General features: G+C 47.6%; 1 protein-coding gene across 5 annotated transcripts; it reads right to left on the minus strand.

The window, feature by feature from the left end:
• Positions 1-3,329: 3,329 nt before the first annotated feature.
• CIRBP (cold inducible RNA binding protein) lies at positions 3,330-8,826 on the minus strand. 5 transcript variants are annotated; one of them, XR_002091285.2, is made up of 8 exons: positions 8,718-8,826; positions 7,307-7,415; positions 7,103-7,209; positions 6,573-6,711; positions 6,401-6,485; positions 6,173-6,240; positions 3,715-3,806; positions 3,330-3,488 (listed from the first exon to the last, which is right to left on the minus strand). XR_002091285.2 is itself a non-coding variant. In XM_019490788.2 (7 exons), exons 2-7 carry the CDS (start codon positions 7,407-7,409, stop codon positions 5,728-5,730), a joined length of 519 nt encoding a protein of 172 aa, XP_019346333.1. In that variant the 5' UTR covers positions 7,410-7,415; positions 8,718-8,826; the 3' UTR covers positions 5,008-5,727. The 5 variants fall into 5 exon arrangements, 3 of the variants coding, with proteins under 3 accessions (XP_019346333.1, XP_019346329.1, NP_001274230.1); XR_002091284.2 differs by having other exon boundaries at positions 6,173-6,243; XM_019490788.2 differs by lacking the exons at positions 3,330-3,488; positions 3,715-3,806 and adding an exon at positions 5,008-5,744.
• Positions 8,827-11,440: the final 2,614 nt, after the last annotated feature.

Below are 11,440 nucleotides of genomic sequence, written 5' to 3' on the forward strand. Positions count from 1 at the left end.
ATCGAACGACGCGAACTCGGGCGCGACAGGGCCCCGACGGAGCCTGCGAGACCTAGATCTACCACCGTGGAGACTCGCTCGCACATGGCTTCCGTCTTCTCCGCCGGGGCCATCAGGTGGCAGTCGTCCCACGCGGGCCTTTCCCTTCAGGCCTTGCAGCTGGAGCCTCCGTTGTCCCGATCTTGGGCTGGGCCTGTTTCGGCCTCTCCAGTACTGCGTGTGGAAGGCGGTCTAGGCCTCCGGCCAGGCTTTGCAAACCACCCCTTACGCCCGTTTGGATTCATTTACACTTCTGAGCAAGTCCCATCACTAAGGCTTCAAAGGCAGCGAGGGTTTAAAGACATGGCAAGACCCTCAGCCGGCATGCAGCACTCCCACTGATGCGGAGGAAACTCCTCTTACCCACGGAAAATTTGGCCCTCTTAGTGCTGATTTAGCCTTGGCAGGCAAAGCGCTTTGGGTAGATGCGGTATCTTTTGTTAGATCAAGTAGTTGGAAAAAAGTTGTTGCAAGCTTTCGCAATCACCCGATGTCACGTTGACCCGCCTGTGTCCGTAAACCAACACGGCTAAGGCCGACAGCCCAGATGTATCCTTGGGAATTCATCCAGATTAAAACCGGACGCAGGCTGAAGGCAGAGCAGCTTTTCCTCACGGGGAGGCAAGCCCTTCACAATTCTGGTTTAATTGGCAGGTTTGCATTTGGGATAGGGGGCCCAAAATCCAGGTCTACTTCCAACACACTTTAAACCGCAGTTGCCGTCAAAAAGCAGTATCGTTTTCATTAGGAACGTAGCATGAACGGCAGCTTGCTTTCAGGACAAAGCGCTGTGCGTGCTGTTTTAGAAAGACTTGATCTTCAATAGGATTTAATCCGATTGGCAAACCCAGTCCCATAAACCTCTTCCTAAGCAGCGTATAAGGAAAAAGCCAGGGTAAGATCATTAAATGCATTTTTGCTAATGGCTCTTCTTAAGGGGAGAAGTTAACCCATGGGGGGGGGAATATGGACTAGTTTGAGAGGCTTAAAAACCTTTCTTCTTTCACTCATCACCTACGTAGAAACCCCTCCTGCCAGAAACTCACAATAACTGGAGTCCGTATAAGGTGTCCCAAAGAAATTGAGCTAAACTTTACCAGCAGTAACACAGGCTGCAGAGCCTTTCAAGCACCCACCTCACCAACCCAAGCTTGCGGGTGGGGTGTGCAAGATGCTTAGCAACTCTAAAAGTAATTTTAAAAATAGCTTATAGCTAATAAAGAACTGAGTGTCAGAATCATTTTAATCTTGTTAATGTATTGCGTTCTGGAGTATGGATACTGCAGCGCCTAGAAGCTTCTGCTCAGTGTAACTTGGTGCACAGGGATAACTAGCCAGCTCCGGCTCTTGTTGACAACCAGGAGCACATGATGCTGGTGTGATGCATCCAAGAGGGCAGACTTTGGGTTGAATTACAGACTGGAAACATCCATAGCAGGGTGTAGGGTGTCAAAGGTGTTTGAAAGCCAGAGGCCGAGTCCTCCGGACGTCCTGAGGCAATTCTAGATAATTGCACATGGGATAATCATGGATATAGGGACCAGGAGGCATCTTAAAGCAAGAATAAACTAAAACTAGTAAGAGGGAATGAAGATTTAGAGTTGACTTAAGCACAACCGGACCAACAGGGAAAACCTGCACTGAATGCAGTGCAAGAGCCAAGCTAGAGAAATAAAGCAAGAAAAGGCAACCAAGGCAGATTCTTGACTCGATTGCAAAATAGTATGTATTCATGGTAGCCTTTTGCCCAGTCCCAAGGTGTTTGGTGTAATTTCATGCACTGGGAAAGATAACAAGGGAATTGTCATAAGGGAGTGGTGAAGTGAAGTAACAGGGAAGGTGAAAACGCCTCTAGTCAGCACTTCCATTTTGCAGTTAGCCTGAAGTCATCCGAGACTTGGCAGTTGATTATCAAGGTGCAAGTCTCCCCTTTCTGCATTGTTCTAGAGGCTGCTCTAGAAGTTTTAATAGTTGCTCAGAGGGTTGGTCATTTACTCTTTAGGAGGCACCACCCCCCTCCAAAGATTTCATACGCAGCAGGCAAGGATTTGGGTAGTACTTGCACACTGGCTGCAGCCTATGCACCCCTCTAAGTACATTTACAGGAGAGGTTGCATTACTGAACCTAGCATGTCTAAGCCAGTATAGCTGTAGCATAAAAATATTGAACATGGGTTTTTCAGCACAGCACAAGCTATATAGGCTCCAATATAATTGACAAAAGTCCATCCCTTCTGCCAAGTGTTTCTCCTAGAAAATCTTGATTGCAGTGCTCAAGTGTTGGGGGTAGAAGGGAAAAATAAGCCTTCCTTGTGCTACTTGAAGCTTCATTGTTAGTCTCAAGTCACCCTGACACAGGTTAACTTCCCTACTGCATATCAGATACCAGGGAATAGCAGAAAAGGCCTTCCTAAAAAGCAGCTCCATTATGTAGTACCTTATCCATCTGTCCTCACAGCTATACCAAGTATGAAGTAAAATAAGCTATAAGCCAGCCTGGCCCAAAGTGAACACATTCTTCCCAGTTCATCTAGCACTACAGCGTGTCTGCCAACTAGAGATGCTTTCTTCTTGCATGGAAAACTGCTTGGAGTAACAACCACCAAGTAGGAGACTTTTTGGCCAGCTTGTATTAACTACAGGGGACTAGTATTTTGGGACAAGGGGCAGGGGAACACTGGTGGGATAAAACAGCTCCTGCTTTCTGGAAGTTTATTCTATGAGCTTTTGGATGCTAGACTACTTTGGTAAAAATACAAAAAACTTGTCACCCCAATTTCTTCAGTATTCAAAAAATAGCAGAGAAAACATAAGTTACTCAGCAGTAGACTAAGCTCCAAGCCAAAATCTATTGTCCAAATTTATAAGAGTAGCCCCAACATTAAATGGGAAGTTTTAGGACCATATACTGGTTTATCTGTAAGCACTCAGCTGCTCATGTGGATCACAACTTTCTAAAACCAACAGCAATAATTCTGCACGAGTCTACAATATTTTACTTGCCTTGTCAAAAGAAAAAGCACTAACCATTTATTTGCCTTGCTTGTGTTGTTACAAACCCAGTACTTCTATCCAAGCACCGGTAGTTTTTACAAAAGCTGCTTTCACCCCCTCCCCCCAAATCGATCACAAAGCCTTCTTTAAAGAGAAAAAAGTGCATCAGTGACTTCTGCTCATCAGCTGTTTCCTTGGAAGCAGAGCTTTCTGCAGTGCTATTTCAGATAACCCAATACTTGCATTAAAATATACCCATCACTCTCAAGGTGTGCACAAAAATTACAAGGATTCAGTTTTTGTTTTTTTCCACATTCTAATATTTATTCTAGCCATCACTAAACCCATTATAAAAAGTCAGACTGTTCAGTTGATCAACTATTACACATTGCCAAAAACTCTTGACTCCACTTCAGTCAACAGCTGTCCTTGCTCTTCCTCAATGCAGTTCATTGCTGAAACAAAAAGATTGACACTGTTAAGTTTTGCGGATCAATTCAAATGCGTGTATTGTCCAAATGCTGCAAATATTTTTTGTAAAGACCTGGTCTGTAATTGGCTATATCTCAGTGCACAGCAGCAGTTACAAATGTGTTTAAAGACAGCCAAACCTAAAATACCAAGTTTCTCCCAACAGCTTCCCCCCCCCCTTTCAGTCATTTCCTGCATCACAGTCATTACCTGCTTAGGGGAAAAACAGATGGCCGATTCCACTTTCAGGGAATGCTCACTGCTCTGTAACGCCAGGCTCAAGCATTCATCTTCTCTTCAACCTGCCAAATAAAGTGCGCGTTACTAACCATATCCAAGCAATTACTTTATACTGCCACCCACCTCCCAAACACAAGTCACATCATATACGAGGGTTTCACAAGCCATTCGCTGAACCCATCACATCACAGAAGCAAAGTCTGGGAAAACTGTTCCAGGGCTGGCTGATGCCTTTGATATACCAGCCAATATATCATTGGATCCCTAAGCAGAGACAATTAACCACTTTGACATGGTTGCTTAGGAATAGTGTGGGCTATGGGAAAAAGTTAATGGCAACAAGTAGGATGGCAGAGAAAGCTACAATTAAGTGAGCAACTTAATGAAGTCTAGGAAGATTCTCAATAGATGAGCACAAAAATCAAGTCAGGGAATTCTGTTCCCCATCTTGCTTCCATACCTACTAGCAAGACATGATTGCATGCCCAACTCTGATCTGTGGAACTGAAGTTGTGCCACAAGCCAAAGATTGCAAGAGGCATGTTTTTTATTTATTTAAAAAAATTTCTGTCAGTTGACCAAAATTGTCAAAGGACTATTTCACAGGTACATTAGACTTTCAAAATGAGCTCTCAACAAGAGGAAGGATGCGGACATGAGCAAAAGGAGTTACCTCGAATTACAGGACTATTTCCACATATGAACTAGCCAAGAGAGCAGCTTTCGTCTCAGAGGTTTCTGTAGGAGGCACAACACTTCTTTTCTCCAAGGACACTGCAGTTTCCATATGCTAGCAGAGAATTCTTAGAACTTGTAAAGCAATGACAAAGCTAGCTAGTCACGTCAATTTATCTACCTTGGAACACTGTGTTAAATTACTAACAACTAAGTCCAATACTGAAGGACTTATTCTTAACAACTTTTCCATGTCTACATATTACATCCTCCCTGAGCTAAAGCAGCTAAGCTTCCCTCCTCTCTCTCTCACCTATCTTTTGCCCTTAAAGAATACCCCTGGACTCACTTGCAGTAGTCTCCCTCTACAGAGGTAGGACTCTTATGTGAATTCTGTCAGCGTAATCGCACGTGTCAAGACTGGTAAGATTACCTTCTTTCCACTGGACAGTTAAGACTGGCTTGCTCTACTATTCCTCCTCCTCCTCCTCTCACTAACTCTTCTCTAGTGTCCTCTCCATTACTTAAGCTTGTTCTGGATCTTCAAGGATTGTGTTGTGCAATGAAATGTAAATGTCAGGAGCAGAGTTCATTTCAGACGGTCTTTTAATAGGCTTCGTAAAGCCAAAGAAAACTGTATACAAGAATCCTTTACCACTTCAAATACAATATCAATGGAATATGCATATTTCTTCCAGTAAAAAAGGACAATATAAATAAACATTTTCAAGAACCTCTTTTTATGGTAAGTTTTGCAAGTCTATTTCTGGGTAATTTACATCATACAGTAAAAATACCGTTATTATGCAGGTTGAACATACAAGCAAGTTCTCTTTAGATATATCAAGGTGGTTTGCCTTCCCATTTGTACCCAGGCTGCATTCCTACCTTGCTACACTAAAGGAATGTTACAAGAGACGAAGGTAATGCACTTTAAAAAAAGTCCACAGCTTGTTCAGCTTCTAGTGAACATTGAATTAAAGGTCCTTTCTAGCAAAAGAAACTGAATTGGGGCCCCAACTTCACAAAAAAAAAAGTAACCTTGGCTCATCACAAAAGAAAATAAAATCTGAAGTGCTTTCAAAAAAAGATTAAAAACACTTGAAAGCAGAGCTTTCTTAAAGAAAAGTCTAATTAGACCATCTCATAGCAGAAGCTGTCAGGCTGTGTTTTGACAAGATCAGAACTGATAATACTACAAAAGTGGAAATACAAGTAGATGTACTACACAATAACGATTTCAGCGAAGCTCCAAAAATCTTTATAAATACAGCCATTGGAAGGACGATCTTGAGTCAGGAAGGATTTTTACTCGTTGTGTGTAGCTGAGGACAAGAAGCAGGCACAATTGTAAAGGCACTGAAGCATAGACAAGTTCCAGCATTTCACTCCCTTGTATTATTTCAGAGGCTAGTGCTACTTCATTAGGTTTTAAAAAGAGAATTTCCCCCACCCGTGATAATGCTTGTTAGGGCATTGGTTTTGCCGTTTTCTCCAGTTTGAGGAAGGTGAGCATTTAATACTTGCTTTGCCTTAGATCCTAGCAAGTCCTACACATGCATTACGATTAGGAATTTAAAATGGCACAACCACATCCAAGGCCTGACAAATAGACTGGTTCTTATGGGCAAGAACAAAAACAGGTGATATGCTCCGACCTGAGGCTTACAGTATTTCCAGACTTCAATATGAGGTCAAGAGGTCGAGTTCCTACAGCAATGTACTTTCCATTCCCTTTTGAACTAAGACTTACCATAACTGTCATAGCTGTCTCTATAGGAGCCTCCTGAAGATCTGTCACCATATCCACCACCTTGACTCCTGCTGATTGAAAAACAAGCACCTGTTTTTTAAAAGTCACCTGAACTCCTGCATATTAAAGCTATTGTGCTGTTTCTGTCTGGAGTAAATTTACATCCCCTCTGAGGTTAATTATTTCACATGTGCTTAGGACAGTTGTTGGCCTTCCACATGCACTTACCTGCTGCTGTAATAATCTCTGGAGCCACTGTATCCCCCACTTCTGGAGTCAAATCTGCTTCCACCATAGCCTCTGTCTCCACCTCCTTTGAAAACATACAAAGAGCAGTATTAGTACCTTGAATTCGGCACTTAACAAAGTCAGTTGCTGCAAGTCAGCAATACTGACTCACCCCTAGAAAAACCACGGCCCCGACCTCTGCCTCCACGGAAAAAGCCTCTGCCTCCAGCTGAACCCCCTCTGTATCCTCGAGATCTGTTTTCTGATGATTTACCGGCCTGGTCCACTCTGATCTGGCGCCCATCAACAGACTGAAAATAGAAAAACCCCAAATCAGTACTTCAATGTCCTGCAACACACTTTGAAGGCATCAAGTGCTAAATAATCTATCATTTTTATCAATAGATGGCTCTTTCACATGAAGTAACCAACCAACCAACCAACCAACCAACCGCCATCAAATTAAAGAAAGCCAAGACACTTTTAGAAAGCAAGCAGGATTCATCTACAACTTGCACATTTGTTTTCACACCTGCAGTAAATATTTAGTTCTTCAATCTAACTTTTAATTCCAAATTCACATCTTACAGGACCATTTAAATACAAAATGGTTAATAGCTTTAAAAAGCAGGAAAATGGACACAGGCCTCCCCAAATCTGCCCCCACCCCACATCAGGGAAAAAGGACACAAATCTATTTACCTTTCCATTCATAGCCATCATCGCATCTTTAGCGTCATCTATGTTCTCAAAGGTGACAAACCCAAAGCCTCTTGATCTTTGGGTTTCTCTGTCTTTCACCACCACAACTGAAAAAGGGGGGGAAAAAATTACATTGCACAAACCCATTATATACCACAGAAAAATTAAAGTTCTCAGTCTGCAGTTTTACAGTTTTAATCTTACCTTCAGATATCTGTCCGTATTTGGAAAATACTTGTTCCAATGACTGTTCATTGGTGTCAAAACTCAGTCCACCAACAAAAAGCTTTCCCTCATCTGATGCCATTTTGATCTGCAGAGGGGAAAAAAAAAGAAGTGCATCAGTCCATCTCTGAAGCAAATTACAAGTTTGGTTGGGGCGGGGCCTACATGCCCCCCACCCCCCAGGGGAGAGATTAGCTCGGAGAGTGAACACAGGCTCAAGGAAGCCTATTAAATAAGTCTCCAGTGCAGATGATCTAGAAGGCACAACTTCTGCCCGACTTCAGTCTAAAGCTACCTCTACCACGACCCCAGCTGCCAGTCCAGCATCAAGCTGTTACCTCCACTCAAAAAACTAAAGCTGAAATACAAATCTATCCACAAGCTTCATTTACAAGTGTTATGCACTTGGTAGGATGACACTGCCCATTTACAAAACAAATATTAGGATTTCTATAACCGGTTTTTTCTTTAAAAAAAAGTTTAAAAGCCACCCAGGGCTGATCAAACAAGGCATTATAACCAGGGATGCCCATTTTCTCCGATTAAAACAAATCCCCAGCTTTCAGATTTAGAAGAGGAACCCCAAATCCACATTTTTCTGCAATTAGAACAAAGCAGCACTAAAATATAGACAAAAGGAAGTGCTGCTATAAATCTAATTGTGGAAAAAATTGGGTTTTTTTTTTAATCTGAAATTGGGGTGGGGTTTTGGGGGGTTTTTTTACATCAGAGAAAGCCAGAATCCCTGCTTATGAGACCTGCACACTACCCAAGCACCCTTCTGATAGAGGCAGGGATCCCAGAGATCCTCATGCCTCAGCAGTCCAAGCAGTTCCTGAATTCATCCCATGCTGTTCAGGCTCCAAATCTAATACAAGGCAACAGACCACCCCAGGCTTCCCTTCGCAGCGCTTGTCCCACCTATAGACCAGGGCCCCGGGACCCAATCAGGATCCCAAGCCACAGGCAGAGCAAGCCTTTGTTGTGCGCGTGCACAGCGCCGCCTCCCCCGCGCATGCGCGTTGCACGCAGCCAAGTCATGGCACCGCCCTCCTGGCCCCGCCCACTTGGCGCATGCGCACTGCGGCCCGCGTGTCCCCGCCGCCATTTTGCGCCAAGCGAGTGCAGCCGCCATTTTGTTTCTAGAACAAACCTCCCCCCCACCCCCACCGACGGTTGGGACAGCGCGGCTGGCCCTGCGCGGCCTACCCACCGCCACGGGGAAGGGGAAACTGAGGGCAGGGCCCAGGCCGAAGGGCCCTCACAGAGGAAACCAGTAGCTCGCACGATGCAGCTAGCTTGCTTGCTTGCTTGCTTGCTTGCTTGCTTGCCTGCCTGCCTCCCCTCCCCTCCAACCTCACCTCGCCACCCCCGTCTCCCCTCCCCCTACCTGTATCGGCGGGGACGCGAACCACTCAGCACCTCCAAACCCCAGCGCGAAGTACGCCGAGGCGGACGGAGACGCTGTTTATATATGTCCCCTCCGACCCCGCCTCTCTCATAAATATGCAAACGAGACCCGGCTCGGTTGCGAGGCAGCGGCACGCCCCTCCTCCTCGCCCCGCTGCCCTGATTGGGCAGTGTCACATTAATATTCATCAAAAATCCGTGCCCACCCCACGTGGGGGCGGAGCGCGGCCGGGAAGCACTGATTGGGCGGAGAGGGAGGAGGGCGGGGTGCCGTTGGCAGAGGAGAAGGGGGGAGAAGAGAGTGCTGAGTTCCAATTGGCTCCGGCCCGCGCCGCAGTCCCCCGAGGCGGGAAAGGGGGCGGGGCCGCGGTGCCCTAGTTTCGCGCCTCCTCGGCAATGCGGCTCCCGCCACTGCTGCAGACAAAGGGGCGGTTGAGGGGGCGGGCGCCATCTTGGATCCAGGCAGCTTCTTCCCGAGGGCCGTTCCCCCCCTTCGCAGCCCCACACAACCCCCCTGGACGTGTCCCCAAGCACCGTCCCCACCTCGCTGCTATGGCCCCTCACGCGAATCACTTCACGCGCCCACCACGCTTCTCCCTGTGCCGTCTTCTCGCGGCCACCACTCCCCTCAGTCTCCTCACGGCGCCACGTCTCCCCTCCGTCTCCTCAGCTGCCCCGTCCTCCCTCCGAAGAGACCCATCCTGTTCCCAGGTGTATTTCCCACACCACGCAAGACGTGCCTCAGGCCTCGCTGCCCGGAGTCTCCCCCAAAATGCGACTGTCCTCATGGGTCCGATCCCCCCCACGGCGCCCCTTCAGGTGGCCGTCGGGGAGGACGTCCCGGTTTTCTGCCGCTCCGTCCTCGCTCGATACGGAAACGTCCTCTATTTTTAAAAATAAAGGCGTCCGGTTTCGTATCGATTGAGGACGGAAGACACCTGGGCTGTCCTCCATGATGGCCACCCTACGGTTCGCCGTGGCAGGGAAGAGTTGCCGAGGGGCGTCAGGGCCCAATTCGCTCTCTCGCACCCGTGAGCCTGGGCAAGATGGAGCCCGTGGACGGCAACGCTCGCGGCCTTCGAACCCGCGACAAGGAGCGAGGAGGGAGGCGGCGGGTCGGGAGGGGAACGGCCGCTCGGGATGCCTGTGAAGCAGGCCTGCCCCGCACGTGGGCCCGGCGGGAGGAGCTGATTTACAACGCGGTGCCGTGTCATGGCGGCGTTGCTCCGCCTGTAACGCCGGTGCACGTCGCGGGGACGGGCCTGGTCCGAGCGTTACGAGCCGGTCCCGTCCAGCGACTTGTGCGGCGGTAGCTCCACACCGCGGCCCTTACACACGCATGTGCGAGGCTGGGCAGGCGGACGCCCCCCCTCCCCCTCCGCAGTGCACAGCGATGCCGTCCTGGCTTCCGAGCGGGTTTTCTCCGCCGGGTTTTCAACGCCCCACTTCCTTGCTGAGAGGAGGAGGTTTGCATGGGAAAAATTCCCGTATGCAAATTGTGGAAACCAGCTGTCCTACACACACACACACACACGCAGGCACACACATATCCCCCGTGGGAATGCACATGTATAACGCACGAAATAACGAATCGCTTGATGTTGCGCTCTCTCTTACGGCGGCGTCCTCCGCTCAAAACGCAGCCGCGCCGCGCGAAGCCGTGTCGCCGCCGAGGGGGAGACGGCGCCTTCTTCGGATGAGGCTCGCGATGCGAAAGAAACCTCAACCTCGTTTCCTTCGCAGTTCAGATCACTCTCTCTGTCTCTCTTCCTCCTCCACCCTCAACAGCCGTTAGGGGTCAAAACTGGAGAGGAGAAAAACAACCGAGGGCTTCCCTATGCACTTCCGACGTGTTTACTCTCAAATGTCAGAGCTGGCTTCCTAAAGGGTACTGAAACAAAAGCAGCAAAAGGAACCGTAGCCATATTCAAATAAGTCGTCTGCCCACAGCTGTTATCTAAAATAACGAGCGTTCGTTTTCTGTACTCGTCACGGGAGGGAAATTGGTCTTTTCTGCCTTGATTTGACATTGTGCACGTGTGAGCTGCGAGCAAAAAAACCCCCCAAAACCGGGGGGGTGGGGGGGGGAATTCCTCGCTGCAAACTTGCTCCGTCTTACACGGTCGCGAGCGGCTTCTCCACGTAGGGACGATAAAACAAAACGCTGGAGAAACTTTCTTCCCCAAACCAAACATGCAAACATGGTGGTTTCACTTCTTCTTGGCAAAACTTCCCTGTAGAAACCAGTCTGCAGCTCTCGTACGGTGGGTGCCAAGGGATCATGTATCCCGACAAATGCACAGCAAAAACAACAGTCACCCCTCTTTGACAGTAAAGCAGTCTATAAAATAATTACCGCTGAAGCAGTTCTCTTAATAAACGAATAACAAATGTGGGATGATGCCTGCTCATTATTGTGCATGTTTGCTTGCTGCTTCATTTGCAGACCTCATTCATTCCCCCCCCCCCCCCCCCCCCCCCCCCGTCTTGGGTGCAAATTAGCAAGGGCATGTCATCAAAATAACACATTTTATACACATGCTGTTGGGGCTTCAGTGTATCTGGGAAGCTTTGCAATAAAACAAAAGACTATACAATAAAAGGTCTTCACTCAGTGATTTCAAACGGCAAGCTACTGTTAAAGGGCAGCACGACATGGTGCACTGCTGCAAACGCAGTCCACTTGCTTGCTGCTGATTTTAA

Source organism: Alligator mississippiensis, chromosome 16, assembly GCF_030867095.1.
Source record: "Alligator mississippiensis isolate rAllMis1 chromosome 16, rAllMis1, whole genome shotgun sequence".
Lineage (NCBI taxonomy): Eukaryota > Metazoa > Chordata > Crocodylia > Alligatoridae > Alligator > Alligator mississippiensis.